The 23,340-nt window shown below is 44.6% G+C and overlaps 1 protein-coding gene across 17 annotated transcripts in view; it reads left to right on the top strand.

Moving 5' to 3' along the window:
• Window positions 1-23,340, top strand: part of DCX (doublecortin) — a 392,216-nt gene that overhangs the window by 213,439 nt on the left and 155,437 nt on the right. For 11 of the 17 annotated variants that reach the window (XM_085608207.1, XM_085608198.1, XM_085608201.1 and 8 more), the window contains one exon: window positions 17,369-17,449. The exons of the other annotated variants lie outside the window; for them this stretch is intronic. In XM_085608207.1, the coding sequence (XP_085464333.1) occupies window positions 17,369-17,449 (81 nt within the window). The remainder of the gene's footprint in view (window positions 1-17,368; window positions 17,450-23,340) is intronic. 17 annotated transcript variants of the gene reach the window in all.

Below are 23,340 nucleotides of genomic sequence, written 5' to 3'. Positions count from 1 at the left end.
TGCTTTGACAGGCGACCCTATTGAAGGTGTTGGCACCCCCCCGGGTCAGAGGCTGTACGCCCATTCGCAGCTCTTAGGCCGAATTCTAATGCTAGGGCATTTAGTTGGATCACGACCGGGGACCATCTTTTTACAGGGTTAAGAGATAATAAAGGGATACCCCATCTAGTGTCCTCGTCGTGTGTTCCCAAGATATCATCTATAGCGAGTGGTTCAAAAGAGCAGTTGAGATTGCCAGCCACAAGTAGGAGAGCATCAGGAGGGCAAGTAGAAAGCATGCCTGAAAGAGATGTGATGGTAGGGGACTTAGCACCCCCTGGTGTTCCGCGAGCATAGACATAAAAAACTTCCCAAGAATGGCCGTTCTTTGGGCCTTTAATGGAGAGTCTCATTATGTCTGGCGTGGAACAACTATTATGTGTAATCCTAAGGTTGAGGTCTGCCCTAACCCAAACCATAAGTCCGCCAGAAGGGCGGCCACGCCCGATTGAGATTGCTGGCTCAAAAAAACAACAGTACCCTGTCTTGTACAATGGCTCGACACTCCAGGTTTCCTGAAACATGCATATGTCGTGTTCCTCAATTAGTTCACTCCAATCTGGGAGAGTGAGCTTACTACGTAAACCTGCCACGTTCCAGGAAACAAACTTGATGTGACTGAGGAGATTTTCCCGAGGAGTAGGGGCACTTGGCGGGTGATCTACATGATGATCATAACTAATAGTGGGCCTCCAAGATGGATCTATTGAGGTAGGTGAATCCACACCTAGATGTACTAATGGTGTGGTGGGGCCTAGTGTAGAGCAACCTAGGGGAATCAGGGAAATGATTGATATGCCTCCATTACCTTGTAGTCAGTCAACAGCCTCTAGGCAGCTAAAACGATTTTCCGTGGGGACAGGATCTAACATCAATAAAGGTGTGGGCCTAATCCCCTGTAAAAAGCCCCTCCTGTTCCGGTGGACATGCGTCCATGCTTCCGTAAAGTGACCAGGGGGATAAAAATAAGCCAGAGGGAGAGCTTTAAAAGATGATCCTGTGCTAGGGTACCTCCAATTGCAAATATGCTCAACGATTTGGGGATCGTTGAAATTAATTAAGATACAGTCCCCCTTTATATTCTTTGCCAAGTGGCCCACCCATGGGACCCTTCTTACCGTGAGTATTTTACTACTTTTATACATTGGCAATGGTCTATTTTTGTTTAGCCAGTATATCACCCTGTTCCTCAGAGTTGTAGGGGACTCAACTTCATTTTTGCCCTGTTCTGGAACCCCAGCTAGGATGACGACATATGGGGCAGTTTCAGGTGGTAGATTGGGGATATTCGCCCTACTTGGGGACATGGGTAATGGAGTCCTGGGAACCTCTTTTAACTGGGTTGTACTAGGGTGTCTAGAATTTCTATGGGCAGGTGCCAAGGTAGGCTCTTTAGTTGCAGTCACTAGTTGACTTTCTGAGGGGACTAGTGGATGGATTTGGGAAGCCACCAGGTCCTTATCTGCTCTAGTATTAACCGGCGCGTTCAGTACCCCTGGTCTCAGAATATTATTTTGGATGTTGGTCAGGACCCCAAGGCTGCATTCGATCCTGGAAAGCTGCTGTTCAATTTTAAGTATTCTATCCTCCACAGGATGAAGCAAAAGCCTGATTGCATCAACGATTTCATGTATATTCAGTAAACCTGGGGTCCCTCCCTTGTCTGCTTCACTTAGCCCCCCTGTGGCATCCTGACACAATGGTCTGATAAGTGAAGGATGTGGTTGAAAAATAACCTTATCTGACGAAGCCAACTGTGAAGGCTGTTCAGGAATAAATGGGGTATTTTTCGATGGGCCAGGGTGGTTTGTTGTTTTTTGCTTTTTTTTAGTGGTCTTGCCCTTCCCACCGTTAGAAGATGGACACCCAGGTTTGATTTTAGGAATTGCCCCAGGATTTCGCGCGCGCAACTGCCTAATACCGGGCTCTGGGACAATACTAGTAAGAGACGGTAGCAGTCGAGGAGAGACTAACAGAGAGTCCAAGGGAAAAGACTGGTCCTCCGAAGAGACAAAAGCAACTGTTCCACTAGATGGCAAGTCCTGGGTGATAAGGTCCACATCAGGTCGAATAGTGGTAGCATGATCGGAATTGTGCTGTTCAGGAGAGCGCACGTTGGCAAGGTAGCCCATGGAGGACCTCCTAGCTGCTGCGAGGTCCTGCGAAACACGACGTTCCAGGAGCATAATTTCTTTGTCGATAACACAATTAACCTTAGTGACAAATTGGTCCATCGTTCCAGTGAGGTATTCATTGGCCGCTCTGTTTTTAGGGTCTTTAGATGGCATGACGAAGGTCAGGAGGGCGGTTAGCAGAAGAAGGCCAAGCACCGCAATAGCAAACAGAAAGCCAATCGCATTTACAAAATTAACAATAAACCATACAATCAGCCCAATAGAATGCAAGGACAACAGTACCTTGGGACGAACGCTGTTGGTATGGCGAATTCAAGGGGGGTTGCCCAGCCCAGTCTACTCCGGTCAGTGACGGGCAAGGACGGGCCCGCCCTTGGCCCGGGCTTCGCCCGCGCTGCGGGTCTTCAGTCGAGGCTTCGAACCCTCCCCGGCGCTGCCTGGTGACGCGGTAGTCAGGCGCCCGGAAGAGGGAATGCTGGGGGTGGTAGTTCTAAAAGCACACCGCCGTTCCCCTCACGGCACCGCAGAGACCAGGACCAGGGCAGAGGTTCCGGATATTAGCACCGTTCCCCTCACGGCTGACCAGGTAGGAGTCACGTTGTAAAATGCAGGGCAAAAGCGTCCCGCGCTGCGGATCTTCAGTCGAGGCTTTGAACCCTCCCCGGCGCTGCCTGGTGACGCGGTAGTCAGGCGCCCGGAAGAGGGAATGCTGGGGGTGGTAGTTCTAAAAGCACACCGCCGTTCCCCTCACGGCACCGCAGAGACCAGGACCAGGGCAGAGGTTCCGGATATTAGCGCCGTTCCCCTCACGACTGACGAGGTAGGAGTCACGTTGTAAAATGCAGGGCAAAAGCGTCCCGCGCTGCGGGTCTTCAGTCGAGGCTTTGAGCCCTCCCCGGCGCTGCCTGGTGACGCGGTAGTCAGGCACCCGGAAGAGGGAATGCTGGGGGTGGTAGTTCTAAAAGCACACCGCCGTTCCCCTCACGGCACCGCAGAGACCAGGACCAGGGCAGAGGTTCCGGATATTAGCGCCGTTCCCCTCACGGCTGACGAGGTAGGAGTCACGTTGCAAAATGCAGGGCAAAAGCGTCCCGCGCTGCGGGTCTTCAGTCGAGGCTTTGAACCCTCTCCGGCGCTGCCTGGTGACGCGGTAGTCAGGCGCCCGGAAGAGGGAATGCTGGGGGTGGTAGTTCTAAAAGCACACCGCCGTTCCCCTCACGGCACCGCAGAGACCAGGACCAGGGCAGAGGTTCCGGATATTAGCGCCGTTCCCCTCACGGCTGACGAGGTAGGAGTCATGTTGTAAAATGCAGGGCAAAAGCGTCCGACTTATCTGCTCAGCTAGAGGCTGTATCAGCACGGCTTCCTTGGCAAGACCCAGGTGTGTGCTCTGCAGTGGTGCATGGCCGTGGTTGTAAGGATGACATGTTTGGGTTCCTTCTTGTGGCCCTCTATGCTGTGCCTGTCAGTGGTGGTTGATGGTCTTTGAAAGGTGTACAACATAAATACCGGTCCCAATTCATGTCAATGAAGTGGGTGAGGTAGACTGTCCTCGTGGGAGATTTTGTTTTTCCGTTTGAGAATATTTTTGAAAAAATGGTCGAATGGTGCATTTTACAAATCAATTTTCACAATAATTTACTGAACATTCATAGGAATCTGAAGGTGTAATCATGAAATATTGCAATACTTTCAATAATGGTGTGCCAAATAAGCCCATACTTCAGGATGTCACCAGATTCCCTCAAAAGAAAAAGCACTGGCAAAGCCAATAGCTTTCGCCTATGCAAGTTCTATTGGCTTTGTCAAACATTTTATAGCTCTTTTACACATGTTATATACTGCAACACAAGCTGCTGTGCAATACAGCATAAATTCAAGTAAAAATAAAGCACTATGACGCAGCCAGTGTCATAGCGCTTTTTTCCTTTAATCCACGTTGCACAGCAGCCTGCGCTGCTGTGCAATATGTGTAAAAACAGCATGGCAAGTGAAGGGGACAAGAAACATGAAGGCGTGGGTGGAGAGCGCGCCAAACAAACATCGGGCATTTAAAACAACCACAACATTAGAATGCAAATGGGGCATACAAATAATTGGTAAAAAGCTTGTTTCACAAACGTTTTTTTGTGTGTGTAAAAGATGCCCCATGCCATGCTTTCACTTTAATGGTGGCTTCTTCCCTTTCCTTAGACGTGGCTCGCTGTAACCTGAATACGGCGAGCAGCGTCTAAAGAATGGGGTGCGGCCACCATTAAAGTGGTCTTGCCTTTGCGAGAGTTTGAGCCCCTCCCCCCCTCACTCCCAGCAAAGGGGTGCGGCCACCATTAAAGTGGTCTTGCCTTTGCGAGAGTTTGAGCCCCTCCCCCCCTCACTCCCAGCATCAGGGTTATTCTACATCAGAGGGTGCTTTGAGGCAGCAGTGATCTTCTGTGTGCTGTTTAAACTGTGTTCAATAGGGACTGAGCACTTTGTTTTTTGGCCAGGAGAGGGAATAAAGTTTTATACAAACACTGTTGTCAGGGGACAAGTTAGGCCCTTACCTGCAGAAATCTAAAGTGTGGATTGAGCCTGTCTGTCTCCTAGGAGATTCTGAACAAGAGCAGCAGCTTCCAACTCCCTGGCAACAAACCTTGTCTGAGGTCGCTGGGACCTTATATAGTCTGCTAGTGGTTGGTACATGTATACACTGATTGGTGGTTATATCTGATGTTTCTATTGGATTAGGGTTAGTGTCCTCATTGGTTGGGTATTTGAGTTTTCTGATTGGTTTCTGGGTCTGTGATTCTATCAATGTAGGGTGGGACTAGGGCTAGGTTAGGCTTTCTATTGGAAGTAGGGACTAGGCCTTCCTGTGCCATTGGTTGCTTGGACTTGGGATTACTGGTAGGACTAGGGCCTCTATTGGACATAGAGTTCAGGGTTTTTGAAAGTTATTAGGTGCTTGGACTAGGGCTGAGATTGGCTGTAAGGTCCTCATTCCCTATTGGTTCTAGATTTTATGGCTAGTGTTGTGATTGGATATGGTTAGGGTTCCCATTGGCTGAAGGGGTCACCTGATTACTAGAGCTATAAAAGGCCGAGGCTTAGGGCGTCTCAGCCCAGGCGTCGAGGCTAAGGGCAGAGAGGCTAAGGGCATTTACCTGTTGGAGCCTGTTAAGGGCAGAGAGGACGAGGGCATTTACCTGTTTGAGACTGTTAAGGGCAGAGAGGACAAGGGCATTTACCTGTTTGAGCCTGTTAAGGGCAGAGAGGACGAGGGCATTTACCTGTTTGAGCCTGTTAAGGGCAGAGAGGACAAGGGCATTTACCTGTTTGAGCCTGTTAAGGGCAGAGAGGACGAGGGCATTTACCTGTTTGAACCTGTTAAGGGCAGAGAGGACAAGGGCATTTACCTGTTTGAGCCTGTTAAGGGCAGAGAGGACGAGGGCATTTACCTGTTAAGGGCAGAGAGGACGAGGGCATTTACCTGTTTGAGCCTGTTAAGGGCAGAGAGGACAAGGGCATTTACCTGTTTGAGCCTGTTAAGGGCAGAGAGGACGAGGGCATTTACCTGTTTGAGCCTGTTAAGGGCAGAGAGGACGAGGGCATTTACCTGTTTGAGCCTGTTAAGGGCAGAGAGGACGAGGGCATTTACCTGTTTGAGCCTGTTAAGGGCAGAGAGGACAAGGGCATTTACCTGTTTGAGCCTGTTAAGGGCAGAGAGGACAAGGGCATTTACCTGTTGGAGCCTGTTCGAGACTGGTCGGTACTAGGGCCAGAAATTATGCCCATGTTCACACTCAGCAATAGCTACCCCACACCATCCACAAACATAGTAACACATGCACACCAAATGTACACCACACACAACCCTATGCACGGTCCAATATACCAGCATGCACTACAAACCCAACCAAACCACATCTATACACCCTTCTATTCCAACTACCACACATACCCACCATCACCTACAAACAGTACTAACTCTATCCTATACAACTAACCAATCCACTCATCACTAACTTAACCCCATTCAATACCATACATAACTAGATCCCATCCAGACACACGTCCCCTGCTCTAATTAGACCTCACAGACCACCTTTAATCACTAACAAACGTATATTCATCCTTCCATCATTTGTCCAACCAACACCCTCCCCTCCCTACTACCATAACAACACTAACGCACAACACACACACTGCACACCAACACACTTTTTAACTCTTGCAACAAACCAGTCAAACACTCTTACCTCTTCTTCATTCCCTCCTACACACAACATACACTCTACTCATAAACACATTACCAACCTCTCTACCTCACAACAGCCTCTCACAAACAATACTATACAACCAAATACATTTTATGAAACAAATACACCAGCACCCCTTTTCACTACTGCTCAAAAACAAAACATATCACACACACCAGCACAACAAGATCTTCAAAGCGCAACATGTCAAAATACTTACCATCAGAAAATACAACCATATACCCACCTTTCAAACCACACAAAGGAAAAACTCCAATGCAAAGCTTTCTCTCTTCCACCACACCTAACACAGATACAGCAACTCTCTTCTAACCGCCTCTCATCCATTGGACAATTTAGAACCTTACTACATTACCCACATGCTGCACCACCACCCCTGACTCATACACCTTCCGCCATAAACACATGCAAACAACATAAGCGAAGTGCCACATCTCACAACATTTCTTCCCCATGTCTACTGCTCAACAATGTTACACCACGAAAACAACACAGCACACCAACTCACTCTCAAACACCATCTCCACCACATACACACGCAGACCCATCAAGAGGCCTTCTTGGCATGCTGGATGAGGAACATGATACAGAACAGCTCCACGATTACTATCCTAATACAGCTAATGCCAGCACTAAAAACACACTTGCTACAAACACACACAATACTTTTCACTCTACTACAAAACAAAGTCTCACTATCACCAGAGGCCATTCTCTAAACTGTCTACTAATAAATGCTCGACCCCTCTCTAAAAACAAACATCACATCTACGACCTTCTCACTGATGCAAAACCAGACATACTATTCATAACTGAATCATGGTTGGGAGATGATATGGCTCCAGTCCTGCATGAAGCCATTCCTCTAGGCTATCAAACGATCACCCAAAATCGTATAGGCAAAAAAGGAGGTGGTCTAGCTGTTGTGTTCAGGCAAACATTACATATCACTAAAGTTGATGACATCTCCATAAAGAATTGTGAGGCTCGTCTAACAAGATGCAATACTACACCGTCTTCATCCTGTAACTTCCTGCTCCTTTACAAACCTCCACCTAGCAAGGCGACATTCCCAGACGCACTTCTAGACACAGTTTCAAACCTGATAACAATACACTCCAACTTATGGATTCTGGGTGACCTCAACATTTGGTTTGATAAACCCAATATGACCCATCCAAAAACAATAATCACTGGCCTAGACGCACTGAACCGACATCAGATTGCCCACAGACCCACACACATCGCTGGACATATCCTCAATGTCATTACTGAACTAGTTACCTTTCAAAGTATAACTCCAGTCACATGGTCAGACCACCACTTACTTGCTTTCCAACTTAAAACAACACTAAGGGACTCACCTAAAACTAACCTACATCCATCCACCTATCGGCCGTGGAACAAACTCAATTTGGAACACTTAGAAACACAACTAACATCAAGTACAAATCTGGAAACAATAACTTTGGTTCAAAATCTATATGAGTGGCTACAGGAAGCTTTTGACATCCTGACACCACTTAAAACCACATTACAGCACAAAAGAAAAAAAGCGCTTTGAAGAAACTTAGAAATAAAAGTCATAAAACAACAAATTAGAAAGCTGCAACGTACCTGGCTCAAAACAAACGCCAAACAAGACAAACTTCACCTACAAAAAATTAACAGATTATACAAGTCAGCTATCAAAAAAGCTAAGAAAAGGTACTACTCAGACAGAATTAAAAATGCTAAATGTGCAAATAAAGAATTCTGTAAAATACTCAATGAATTTCACAAACCAAATTGCCTAGAAGGTACTCATCCTGTTACTCAAAATCTCACAGACAAACTGGCAAATCATTACACCGACAAAGCAGACACATTGGACTCGTACTTAAAACAGAAACAAAGCACCAGCACTAACCCCTGTACAAAACAACAATTCAAGAATTCTCTAACCCAGCCTCTCCGTTTTTTCCAACCCATCTCACACGATTAATTTAGGGACCTGGTCAAAGCAAGCAGGCCTGCAGGCAGCCCTTCTGACCCCTGTCCACCACAAACTTTCAAGACAATTCTTTTAATAACGTCAACGTCTGCTGACTCTCCAGTAAGAAGAATCATCAATGATTCCTTAACTACCGGAATATTTCCAGAAGAACTCTAATAATCACACATACGCCCTTTACTGAAGAAAACAAACTTGGACCCGCTGAACCCTGACAACTACAGACCCATTGCAAATGGACCTTTCCTGGGCAAACTGATAGAAAGAGCAGCGTTCGCCCAGATGTCACAATTCATTGAAGAGAATGACATACTCTCAGACTTCCAAACAGGATTCTGTCTGGGAAGAGGCACTGAATCTGCCCTCCTTGCCATCTGGGATGACCTGAAGAATACAGTTGACCGCAGCGGGGTTGCTGCTCTACTCCTCTTGGACCTCTCAGCTGCCTTTGACACGATTGACCATGACACTCTGAAACAAAGACTCTATGAAGCCGGCATAGAGGGAACTGTTCTAGACTGGATCGCGTCTTACCTTCAAAACAGAACTAATATCATCCATACCCCACCTTCCTCGTCCAAACCATACTCCACAAAAGCAGGGGTCCCTCATGGTTCTATCATCTCGCCCATGCTTTTCAACATCTACATGAAGTCATTACTGATCAATCAATTTCACCTCACGTGCTATAACTATGCAGATGACACGCAAATACTCCTTCAACTGGAATGCCCCAAAGACATTCAAAAATCCCCAATTTTCAGTTGTTTCAGAGCCGTGGATCAGTGGATGACTTGGAGCCATCTCAAATTGAATGCTTCAAAAATGGAAATACTCACGTGTGGCGATTGGAAACATTACGACCCGCTTGCCTCCTGGCCTGATGAACTGGTATCACCGCCTAAAGTATCAAAGGAAGTAAGAAACCTCAGAATGACCATGGACTCCAAGCTGTCGATGAATGCCCAAGTGGACAAACTAGCAAGATCAGGCTTTGTACTATAAAAACGCTGCGACAAATTTTCCCACATTTGGGATTTCCACACACGGTCCAAGCTACCATCTCCCTTGTTCTGTCCAAACTCGATTACGCCAATAGCCTCTACCGTGGATCACCTTTAACGAGCATGTAAAGACTACAACGGATTCAGAACTCGGCTGCCAGACTACTCTTGCATATCAAACCGCGAGACCACATCTCACCAACCTTGAAAGCCCTGCATTGGGTACCGGTTGCCAGAAGATCCACGTTCAAACTACTTTGTATCAACCACAAAGCAATACATGAAATGGGACCACTCTTCATCAGAAATAAAATCACCAAACACATTCAACAAAGGAACCTACGCTCTAAAGGGGCATCTCGCCTCAAAATACCAAGATCAAAGAAAAAAACCATAGGTGGCACATCTTTCTCTGTTCAAGCAGCCAAACTATGGAACTCTTTACCCCCAACATAAGATCCACCGACAACCACCTTATCTTCAGAAACTACTCAAGAATTGGCTCTTCCCCACATAAGCACCTTAAACAAACAGAAATTTACAGCATGTTCCTCTGTATATAAGCATTTATTTTCACTATAGATATGTACTTATCTTTGTGTATTGCTTTGTATAAACATGTAGAATAATTATGTTGTTGTAAATAAATAAATAAATAAATTAATTAATTAATTTAAATAAATCGTCTTTGATCTACATGTACTTGCTTCCATTGTGCATCTATGTACCTTCCATGTACTTGGATTTGTGTGACTGTTACCTTCCTCCTGAAAAAGCATATCCAGTGCACTACCCTATTTCTCATCCTGTACCTCTATCAATATCTTTAATCCATATATACTTACCTCCTTTATGCATCTATATACTTTCAGTGTAATTATGGATCTAAATATGTATCCCTTTCTTCTAATTTAGCATTTCAAATGCACTACCCAATTTCTCAGACTATACTTCTCTCAATATATCCTCTGGCCCAATCTTCTGACTCATCTCAAACTTCTTTCTACTACTATTTCCAAAGCACTACCCTATCTCTCACCCTATACATATATCAATATATCCTCTACATCCACTCTCTCATTTATCCCAAACCCCATACCACTATTATGATCCCCAAAATAACCCTTTCTAGACTCTCTCCTACTCTACCTCTCCTTGCATCATCTGACACCTCTTTTTACTATCCCGATCCCCCAAAACAAACCTTTATAAACTCTTCCCTCTGACACTTCCCCTCAAAAAACCCTTTTACATATCCAAAAGCCTCCTCCTACTGCTATGACCTTACAAAAAAAAAGAAATCTCACTCTTCTGTCCCGCCACTATCCTTTTCAATCAAAATAACAGATTAACATGTTCACTTCCCAATTTCCATATTCTACTATACTAATTCACCACTAATCCTTTATGGGTTCCAGAGTAGCATGCTACTCGCCAATGAAGCGCCTCAAAATTCCATCAAGGGGTAGTAAGCGCTATATAAATACAAACCTCTTTCCCTCTTCTATTCCGCAATCTACCCTTCTCTATCCAAATAACTGAATAACATATTAACCGCTCAAATTACTTTATACTTCACTATACTAATTTTTCCAACACTAATCCTTTATGGGTTCCAGAGTAGAGTCCTACTCGCCAAAAAAGCGTTTCAACACCCATCAGGGGTAACAGGTGCTACATGAATGCAAACCTTTCTTCCCTTTTATCCCTCCGCTACCCTTCTCACTCCAAATAACTAACATCCACCACTCAAATTACTTTCATATTTCACCACACTAATTCAGCACTATTGCTTTATGGGTTTCCGGAGTAGCGTGCTTCAAGATTCTGCTATCTTTCCGAATCCAAACAACTGACTAACCTATAACTGACTAACCTATTCACCACTTAAAATGTACTTGCATGTTTCACTATACTAATTCAACACTAATCCTCTATGGGTCCTGGAGTAGTGTGCTACTCGCCGAAAAAGCGCTTCGACGCTTCGTCATGGGTAGTAAGCGCTATATAAATGCAATTACAATACAATACAAATACAATAAATGGCAATGCCTTTTATATGTGTGTTCAGTAGCGGTCCGTGGAGGGAGTTCGGTGGGGCAGTGAGGCGGGGCGGGGGAAGGGCAGGGTGGGGAAATGTAAACGCCGGAATATGGATGAACGGAGGTAAGTACACATTTAAATAAATAAAACGAATTCCTTTGCGCGCGCTGCATCGCAAAATGCCCAGAATCGCAAGATTTCCTCAGCTCCCAAGGCAGCAGCTCTGACCGTTACACCACACATAAGTGCACTCCACTATCTCTGTATTATTGCTGCATATGTACATTGATCAAACTATCCAGCCATATACTTCACTCTATTAAACACCAGAAATATGTAAATAAGCATTGCATGAACTCTATCGCCATATTACATCTGGAGGGCACTACATCAACAAGCATGCTATTATTGGCAACCACCTTTATTTATTTATAGAAATCAGATAAAAATGTAAAACTCTGCAACCCCTGGTGATACTGCGGGACTCGAATATCAGCTGCCTGAAAAACAACTTGTTGTTTATAAATGCAGTTATCCTGCAGAAGCAGAAATGAAATCACAAAGAACAGTCTACTGGCTTGTGAAATTTGTGAATACTGAACCTTAGAGGAAACGACTGCTGGCTTTTGGCATGTTTGCAAGGGTGTCAAGTGGGAGAATACATTTGATGTGCCTTCTGAATAAGCATTCCCTTTGCCACCCTAGAAATGCGTAGGCAAGGGACTGGAGCAAATCCTTGTCTACAGGCTAGAAAGGGGAACAGCACACTCCCAACCATAATGCAGCGACGGCTCCTCCGCTATGGCGGAGGAGAGTCACGCCACTTGCCAGCAGCCAAAAAAATAAAAAACAAAACGATAATTATCCCTTGCTTATTTTCATTTTATTTTTGCTCTCGGAGCTGAGGCTTGTGGACGAGGCCAGGAGGATGGCAGGCTGGTGGAGAAGTGGTTGCACTGCTATTCTGTGCGCATGACAGTCTGGACGGCTGTCTCAGGCCAGCCAAACCGTCATGCGCACTTAAGCTCTCTCCAACTCCAGCTGCGTTGCCGGTTTGGAGAGAGCAGGCACAGGCTTCCAGTCTAAGAGCACAAATCATCGGTGCTCCGGTCAATCCTGATGCTGCTTTCAGCATCATGAAAGCAGTGTCAGGAATGGCTGCAGGGCACTCTGGGAGCCTGTGCCTGCAGAAGAGAGGGGCGCGATGCAGGGCCGGACTGGGAACTGAAATCGGCCCTGGCAAACTGCTCGGCCGGCCCCCCTGATGGACGGGGGGGGGTGCGGCCCAGCTGTTTGAAAGTTCCGGTTTCGGACGATTTTGGGTAACAAAAATGGCCCACCCGGGGCCCAAAACCGGCCCCACCCTGGCGGCCCACCGGGGAAATGCCCGGTGCCCGCTATGGCCAGTCCGGCCCTGGCGCGATGTGTCAGATGTTTTTATTTGTATTTATGTGTCTCGTCCTTCCCCCCCCACCCCCCACCCCACCTGCCTCTCTGTCAACATACTGACCGCTACTGCCATAACGGGAGTGCAGGGCAATGGGTTACTCCATGAGGTAAATGCTTCGCACATGGAGAAGAAAGCAAACACAAAAAATGTTCACTTGCACATCTACGCAGAATTGTACGCAGAATTGTACATTGCACACAACTCTGCATTTGGAAATTGCTATGTCAAAGATTGTCACAGCATTACTAGCAGTACGACTGGCACAGTTTTTCAGGAGTACTGCTGAAAACAGAGGTGTTACACAGGTAACAACCCTCTAGGGTGCCCCCAATCCTTCCAGGTTGCCCCCATTGAGCCCACGTTAAAGGAATATCTGTAAGATATGGTAAAGTCTGGGGCCCCTCTTCACTTTCTATAAAGGGGCCCTATCATTTTGAGCTACGCCACTGGCTGGAAATGTTTGTGAATATGAAAAAATTGCAAATTTGCGTGCATGTACAGGAGCACTTTTGGAGGTGCAAATTCATGATTCACTTAGCGAAACGGGCCCATGGGATTTAGGATGACTTGATGTTTGAACCATTGCTGAGAAACATGACAGCTGAATGGATCTCCTCAGCGGTACAGCATTCAGAGTTATCGAGTGTGCAAAATAAGCCATAATTTCCACCAGTTGGAAAGTCGAGCATGAATAAAGCATAGAATGTGTATTTGCACGATTTTTACTTATTTTATTTCCATCTCATACAACCTCCTTTAATCGGAGAGCATGCACTAAGGTTGAGAAGCAACCTGTAAACTGACTGTGTGAGTGTGCACTGTGAGACGTCACTTTCCCTAGAATGCCTACTTTCCTACCCCTGGTCATCTGTTTCCAAATGAGGACACACTCCATACCTGTGAATGTCCTGTATCTCTAAGGGTCATTTTCAGGAGTAAATGTCAATCAATCCAGAGTTGTGATCCAGGCTGTGGAACTTACTCTTAAGAATTACTGCTGGTAACTACTCAGTGGAAGAAGTGCCAGGACGTTGGTGAGATGGGCTGCAGTGAGCAGCATCTTTGAAGCTTGTCATTTGCCAATTTAGAAAACCAATTTCTTCCTGACAGTACATTTGTAAGTGTGTGCTGCCCATCAATAGACTACAATCATCCTATTCTCACGGGTATAGGGAAGGCAAACGGGGCCTGGGGAGGGTAGCTCCTGGAGTGCATCTCTATGCTTCTTAGCATCTTACTCTTCTAGAGAACACTGGAGTACACAGCCTACATTACTCCTGTTGCCAGAATGTGTCTTGTTAAATGTATTCATTACTGGTGCTGACCCAAAGTAATCAATTAATTCAAAATAGCTCCTAATGGATGGCTATTAGAAAGATCAGGATTTGAGGTGCTGTTGGCTGAAAAGTGCAGAGGTCCAGGGAGTGGCACACATATGGTGACCACCTCACTTCAAGCCACTGCAGACACTCCTTCCAGGCCTGAACGTTTCACCTACAAATCATTGATTTCAGGTGTGTTATTATAATTTGGTCAATGGAACAAAACAAGACTACAACACCCAGAATGCAGTAGGCTACCACAGAAAAGTCCAGGTCTGGAGACAGTGCCAACAATGGCCTGGAGGGTGGAGGTCACCCAGGCCCAGGGTGACATTACATGCAGTCTTATGCATATGATGTACAAGGCTCTTATTCGCCATAACGTGTGTTTTGTTTACTTTCATTGAGGAAATTACATGACCAATTCATAATGCGCACAGAAATCTCCACAGAAGCCAGCCTATGACTACTCCACCTGAGAGCATTGATAGATGGCTCTTTTTGATGTTGGGCCCAGGCACATGTCCTGATATCTGCAACTTTGTGAGAGCACTATCCTGTGCTTTCAGGGTTAAAATGCATTGCATATGTTTGTGCCTAGCCACATGGTGATGCATGACCGATGTTTAAAGGGTGGGTCCAGCCAGTCAAAGGTGTATGAAATATCTAACCAAGGTAAGTATTAAAATGCCCCACACAGCCCAACCAACAAGGCCACCAATCACATTCCAACTGTGAACTTAATGACCTCTAGAAAGATAGGAGTAATGCAGCGAATTAGAGACTGCAACACTACTTGGAAAACTAAGACACAGACATATATTTACTAGTGGCGGCCGCTATAATTTCGGGGTGGTGTGGGGAAAAAACCCCCCACTTACCTGCCTATGTGGTTGCCGCCTCGGTGCTCCTCTCCCAACGCTGGTCACGCTGCACAGGCTCCCAGGGGGCAATAACTGCGCTGCTCTCAAGCTGGTAATACTATTTGCCAGCATGCGAGCAGCGCCGTGATTGGCCTGAGTGGGCTGACTTAATGCTCGCTCAGTGAGCCTGTGACGTTTCTCCAACCCGGCTGTGCAACACAGCCCGGTTGGAGAGACAAGTGCATGTGTCTTTTTGGCTAGCCATAGACGGCCGGCCAAATTGACATGCACACTTACAAGTGCCTAACACTCCTCCCTACTATGACGTGACGATCATCAGGATGGCCACAGTCCGCCCTAACCTCGGTAGGCAGTAAGAAAAATAAAACGATAATAAAATTATTTTATTATCATTTTCTTTTTTAGTGGGACGGCACTCCTCTGCCACAATGGAGGAGCCGCCCCTGATACTTACAGGTGTTTCCCAGGAAGACACACTGTAACATCCCTATGCACCCCTTTTTCCTTCCTTAACCTTGCCTACTCCTGCTGACTCTCTGTTTTTATGTCCAAACCCCATCTTTACGGCAATGGTGTAGCAAGGCTACCAGAGATCCTGAGGTAAACCAGAAGAATGGACCCCATATCTTCGATCGATAGTAACAAACAGCAATATTTGGGGTACAGTGGGCCCCTCTGTCCTGGGCCCCCCAGTGCTGTAGGTGGCTCCTGGTTTACACCAGTAGGTGATGCCTAAAGGTGTAAAAATCTCTGTGCAGCTGCAGTTCATGCTGTGTGCCTTGATGGCACCACTCTGCTTGAGTACCAAGGTAACAAGCTGAATAACACCATATGATGTACAGAAACCTGATGTTTTATATTAATGTTGGCATTGTCTCAGCATCTCAATGTTGTGGTAAATGCACAGTTGGTGACTGGTACACACATTACAGAAAGTACAACTTTATACAATGATGAAGCGCAGACATTGATCGAATACTCATTGATGTACAAATAAAAGTCAATCAGCTCACACTGTCAGAAGCACGATGGTGTAGTCACTGGAATGGAACTTCTGCTGTAGGGTGACTTGTTTAGAATTTTGTGTGGTGATGGTAATCGCTTCATGCATATGTATGAGTAGCATGCAGATTGACTCCTATTCAGATCAGCTAGAGGGCTCCTGCTAGGATAAAGTGCTTAAAGAACATTGAAATGCAGGAGTTACAAAGATTAGACGGTGATCTGTTTTACATAATGTGAATGCCAATGCGCCCCATTGATCTCTTTAATTTAGCAGAACACCTTTTTCAGAATTACTCTTTTATTTATTTGTTCTTTTGTTTTGTGCACATCATGCGCCGCTGTGCTTTACAGAGATCAGAGTTGTACACGTTTTGCATGACATCAAAAATAAATAATTGTGTATTTATTGATAATGATTTGCACTGTAAAGGAGTGGGATTTAACTTAGCTCAGGAAGGGAACAAACATACAGAAGGAGTCAAATGGAGTAACAGTAATGGACCCATGGGTGGATCATGCGCCACCTAGGTTCCTAGCATAAGAATGTGCATTTAGAGGGCTAAGATAAGGGATGTAAGAGGTGGCCTACGTCTTTTCTGTGGGCAGTATGTGAATTGCATGACCAGAATTGTGGGGTAAGAGAATGATTGTGCCATGATGCAATGTTTACAAAAAACCTTTTGGTGCCAGTAGAATTGTTTGCCAGGACAGACCACTGGAATTTAAAATGTTGCCGCCAGTTAGTAGGAAGAAGCCGTGTGCAGAATTAAAGGCACCTACTAGGACATTTTGTAAATGCACCTTTGGTCAATATGTAGCGATTGCAGTGTGGTGTGGATTAGGATGATATTGCCAAAGTGGCAGCTGCCCCAATGGAGCAGATTGTTGGTCAGCTTTGAGAAAGACTAGGTTCACTTTGAAAATGCCATTAAGACGGGACTTACTCCAGTCTAAGCATCACCGTACAAAGGACCGTACTAGGGACTTAAGGATGGTTTACTAAAGTAGGTTTTCTCTCTCTTGGAGACAACTATTTCTTCTTGGCCTTCTTATGTATGTGCTTTTGAGTCTAAAACTGTTTTTGAAAGATCATCTATATGTAGTTGGTGCAGTCAAAGTTGTTGAGCTTACTCTCCACCCCTCCACCCCTAGAGCAATTTTAGGAAAAGGAGATTCACAGAGTGGGAGAGGGAAAAAAGAAGGTAAACCCTTTTTTCTGTGGTTTAAATTTCAGATGGTGTTGAATCATCCAGGCGTCACTTTTCTCCAGGATCTGGGAGAGACATGAGATGTGAGCAGGCTGTGATGTCAGCAGGTGAAGAGTTTTTTTATGTACTGCTGGGTAACCTTTGCCCATTGTTTATCCATTTCCATATATTCCTTTGAATATTAAAGAGGGGGTTTCATCGATCATGTTGAAGGCCACAGACATATCTATAAGGTTCAGCAATCAGGCATTATCTAAGTCAAGGACTCGAATGGTGTCATCCACTACATTAAAACAGAGGTCAAATTGCTGCCACCCAGCATGATAAACCCTGGTTGGAGGTTGTCAAGAAAATTGTTTCAGAAATAAACTGCTTGAATTTGCTGGCCCTAGACCTTTGGTAGAAAAGGGAGACACACTATACAGAAAAATCTGTTTAGATCATCTGGAGCTTCAGTGAGTTTTTTTGTATGTTAGGGCTTGAAATCTTGAGACAGACAAGAAGCTCACAATGGGTTAGAGAAGAGATCACCAGATGTATATATTAGAGGGCCAGGTGGTATTGCTGGGAAAGGATTGCTGGAGTAATTGGAAAATCTAAGTTTAACAGTAGTATGGATCATGTCATCACAGGATTAAGGCTGTCCAAGGATTTTCTGGAGAGAGCCAGTGATTAATGAATTTAGTCCTCAACTTGGCAAATTTGAAGTTTGTTTTTCTACATTTCATCGAATGTGGGTGCTCACATTTTACTTCTGGGTAATGGGTGGTGGAGTAGGGTTTCAAATGTAGAGTGCTTGATATTTATTATCAAATGATTTTCTGGGTTGATATTTGGGTAAATCAGTCTGGGCATTGAGAAAAGTGACCTTAGCTCAAATAAGTTTTACATGGTCTTCAGCTGGAGCGCAGCTGAAGACAAGAGAGCTGAGATATGGCTTGCCAGATCAGCAAGATTTATGTACTTGGTATCTCAGACTCATGTCATTCAGCCTCACCAGTAAGCACTGTTTTCATTAAGAAGAGGGATGCAAGTCCATTCATATGGGGTCCTTATCTGCAGGTTATCCCCCTTAAAGAGATTGAAGTCAGGTTGGAATCCCTTAGCATAGTCGGGCTCGGTGCAATGTTGAACCTGGTTATTATTTAGTAGGAAGAAGGTAAAGTGGGATGCACCCCAATGCAGGTTGATCTCATTTTAGAATATGTAGTTGGTTGACGAAATCAACAGATTGGTAACATGCTGAATGCATGATAATAGTATTGGCTATCTCTGACCAGTTCCTAGCAGCTTACCTGCAATTGTAGAAGAGGAGGTAGAGGAGGAAAGAGCTTTTGACCCTGTAGATGGGGTCAGTGGGATCTGAATGACATTATTGTGCTCCAGCTTCTTGTAGGACAAAAGGGATGAGATTGCCTATGGGCTCTGTCAATGTGAATTTGTGCATCGAGGGGTGTCACATCAGGAGTAGCACAGCAGGTACGGAGGGCCTGTTTGGGGGTGTTAACAGTGTTATAGTGTTTAGCGTGGCATAGATGACATTAGAAAAGACCAGATGTCTGTTAGGAAGTTAGTAATGCTAAAGAGTGCCCTTTTTTTCTTGAGACAGTGCTTTTGGCCAGGAACTGTAGTGATGGGACACTTGTTGGAATACCTAGTCATAAATGAACGTAGCTTTTTGGTGTTGTAATTTATGGCTGACTTGAACAATTCAAGGTAATTGGAGAGCTGCTTCGGGTGCCTGGGTAGATACTTTTCCCTGGAAAATATTTATATTTTCTTCTATTCTCAAACAACAGCCTTAAAACAAGACCTCAAATGAGTAATGCAAAACATATATATGTACGTGCGTGGGGTAGGAGTTCTACCCCAGGATGCGATCTGATACATCTTTGCTAAATCCTGAAAGTTTCTCCTTGCTATTTCAATAGAAAAACAATATTGCAGAGCAAATCCCCAGATGACCCATTCCTCCACCTCACTTAGTATATATTTTATTTTTAATATAATACGTGTATAGACAGTGTTTAAGGATAAAAGATACACTGATGCATTTGAAATGTGAACTGAAAACCATTGGTTGGTAAAAAGTACAAATTGGAAACAAAGGAGAAGGAGAGGCTAGGATGGGAAGGAAATGGACTAGAATGAAAGAAGGACAGTAGGAACATTGCAAAGAGATGGGGTTTAAAACCTTTCCTAAACTGAATAAGGAACAATCTAAGTTTAAGCTACACAGGGAGGTCATTTCCGAGTCTTAGTCTGTTTTCAGATAAGGCCTGTTGGTTTGTGTACCAGTTAGAAGTCTTATGGATTTACAGCCTGGCTAAAGATGTGTTTCTGGTAGCACAGATGCTATCAGACATGTTGATTCTAGAAGCAAGGTATCCTGATTTCCTCAAATGGAATGCCTTTTACCCATAAGAGACCTTGAGGTTGATTCTGGTATGGAGAGAGAGGCAATGTAGTTATTTCAAGGTAGGCAAGATTTTCTTGAACGTTTGTTAATAAGTTAAGCTTTTGCTTGAACAGTAACTTTGATTGGTGTCATTGAAGACTCTTGGAGAGCAGTGAAAGCATTGTCTGACTTACAGTGTAGGTGGTACAAGAGGTAGATTACAAATAAAGGGGGCTTGACTTTGAACACTGTTATACACTGGGACGATTCTGTTTCTGTTATTAAAGTGATATGATCTTTGAAGCACAGAGAGAGGCCAATGAGAAATCTCAAGGGTTTAGTACAGAGTGAGTGGGCTAATGGGTAATTGGCTTCACCACGAAGGAGGGAGAACATGTATTTATTGGGTTGACTTTCAGTTAAAACCGAGTACAGCACAGCCACAAACATGGAGAAGATGAACTGGACATTACATTTGCTGTTTTGTGAGTTCACGTTTTTGAAAAATTCAGTGGCCACATTGAATATTGTGGCTTATACTCTGAATGTTCCTAACTTAAACCCTACATTTTAGCTATGAGGTGAGGTTGTCCATGGTCCAGTGTGTCATTAGGCACGGGGATGTAGCATCCACAAATTAACAATGGTTTGCAGTTAGCACTCATGCAATTGATTTGTTAGCACAAAACCCTAATTGTCTTATTTAACATTGGTAATGCCAGTGTACCCACTGATATCAGCTCTGAACACTTGTCTCGTCCACACACACTGTGCCATCACTTCCCCTTCTGCTACTAATACAAATCAAAGCCTGTTACAATCTGTAGGTTCACAATGCTCATGGCCTAGAATTTACTGGCTAGCTGTGTGTGCTGGTCGCCTTGTAGGTAGCTGAACCGTGGTAACTGTATTTAAACAGGTGTGAATAATATGTATCAAAGTCATGGGCCCAGATCTCAAAGCTTTTTCCATACATTAGTCAGATCTACGTACAACTGACAAACAATTCACAAAACTAGTTTTTCAGACAGAAGTGTCTTTTTTTCATGTCTAATTTTTCTCCATTTGAGAGTGGTGCTTCAGAGAGTGCAGGTGGGAGTTCACAGTATTAGTGAAAAGCAATGAAAATTAAGAGAACCCCCATAGATTCTTATTTTTAGATTTATGTTCACAGGATGTTTTAAAAATGTATTTCTAGGTGTAGTAACATTTTTACAAATATCCCAAATTTAAAAATGCATATTTTCTGCAACACGGACGTTCTGTAAAGGTATTTGCGGTAATGCAGGTGTCTACTAGGCATGCACGTGAATTCCAAACATGCAGAAGTTAAGAAACTCTGATCCAAAATATTTGTTCACCCACATGTTCCAATAAATATAGGAATATTGATGAATTAGATTAATTTCATTAACTGTTTCTGTGCCTAGCACTCTCAATACATACTTTATGGATGCAGAGAGTTAGAAAAAATGTGAAATTCTGTTACTATTTCTTATTTAACTTTTACCTATGTTGCAAGTATTTAGGGTATAATTACTAGTCCAGCAGTCCATGTACCGACAGACAAGGGGGGCGCACGGCAGCAGTCCTCAGACCACCCTATTACAACTAGGGCGGTTGGGCCGCCCTGGGACAGCCACAAGGATCAGAGATCCCTGGCGGTGGCGTTGTAGGCTTGAGGCCTCAATTTGCTTGGCGGGATTGCTGCAGTCCCGCTAAGCATATTACAAGTTTCCTCTCTGCCGCCATTTTCATGTCCGTTCCACATCCATAAAAACCGTGGCCGGGAGGAAACAAAGGAGGCGTTGCCGCAGGGCCTGGGGATGCATGCAGGCAGGCGCATGCACCCTAGTACCTGCACGGCATGGACTGCAGCAGTTCATGCTGTGCAGGTACTGAGTTTGATGTTCCCATTGCGGTGTCTATTTCATGTGCACTGATGTGGGAGCGCCAGAGAACCGCCTACCAGACCAGGAGCAAACTTCTAATCTGGCGGGCTTGGCGGTGTGGGTGCGGGAGCGGGCCGGTCCCGCTCCCGCACCGCCAAACTCGTAATCAGGCCCTTAAACTGTGCATGGCGCCAGTTCCCACATACATCAGGTAAACACTGGACAATTGGTGTACGTTCTTATACTTTCTGCACTTTATGTTTATTTGACTGTCAGCAAAATGACAAGCATTTCCAGTAGGTCTGTATTGTTCTGCCACTGCTGGTGTGCACATAGTCATCAGATGTAAATAAGTATCTACTTGTGCATAGAGTATGCCCATGTATGTCCCACAAACAGACAGTGCTGAATTAGTAAAAAAGTAAGTTCCAGGGCTCCTCACAGGAAAACACTGCAGCCTCTACCACCTTTGCCCCTACCAGGGCTGCCAATAAAAGTACCAACACAACTATTAAACATACCATTCTTACAAGTGTGCCATTACAGACTGTTCCAGGCCCCCAAAGTTATAAGAATGGCATGAAATATTATAAATTGTCATTTTAACTTAAATTAAAATGTTACAGCGCCACCATGTGGTGGTGTGTCATTAGTGCCAGTGTTGAGAATTACGTGTGTGTGCCAAGCAGCGGAAACCACTGGCTCAAATTATGCACTGCAAACCGGTATTACAGGGTTGTGAATCATGCATAATGTATGCTTGAGTACAATATGACTTTTCACTGTCAAAAGCCACATATACACTGTAAAAAACTTTAATGAGTTTACCTAATTTTTTAATTTGGGAAATATGCGAAATTCCATGGCTTCCTCCCCAGATGAAACTAGGAGAATGCTTCCCCTTTGGGCTTCAGTGGTCTCGCCAGAACTGCGACCAGTGGACAACGCTGGGGTTTTATATATTACAAGACTTTTATAAAAACGAGAAGTTCTTATCTTGGCAGGAAATTTTAAACTGCAGGAGCAATATAAATGGCCTCCTGATGTTCAGCTGTGCACAGATCAAACAGTTTTGATTGGGTTTAGCTGTCGCAGAAGACAATGAAGACACACTCCTTGGGAAGGCACACTTTGTATCCAAGGGGATATGCAATTGGTGTAGATTATTTAAATCTGTGGAGAATAAACAGGTGATTTTAGATCATCTTGAGAAGGCTCGGCTACTTGCTGTAGCTTTAAGATCCAGCAATGGCAGAATTACAACAAAATGAGCTGCAAGACAGTTAGGGCTGCAAATTTAAAAAGGATGGCATGGTTTAGTAAATGGATGATCTGCTATACCCCTGATAGGCTCCATAAAATGTTTCCTATTGTCGATCCTAGATGCTTTAAATGTGGGCTTGCAACTGGGGATTGGCTCCATGTCGGTTTCACATGTAGTCACTTAATACATTTTGGCAAGACGTCTTTTTAGAAATTAGTAAAAAATTGGCAACCAATCTTTCTCCTGGTCCTTTAACCGCCCTTTTTGGCAGAGCAGAGGTAGGCAAAGACCTAACTCTAGGTCAATGTCAATTCATTTTTATTGCAACATTGGTAGCAAGAGCACTTATTCTAACCAATTGGAAATCCAAGGTAGTCCCGAGAGTCTCCCAATGGATTATAAAAATGCAGAGAGTTCCTAAACGGGGAACCATCTATGCTAAAA

Source organism: Triturus cristatus, chromosome 5_2 (genome assembly GCF_964204655.1).
Source record: "Triturus cristatus chromosome 5_2, aTriCri1.1, whole genome shotgun sequence".
Taxonomy (NCBI): Eukaryota; Metazoa; Chordata; class Amphibia; order Caudata; family Salamandridae; genus Triturus; species Triturus cristatus.
Note: the sequence above shows the minus strand (reverse complement) of the source record. Positions and strands in the feature narration are given on the sequence as shown.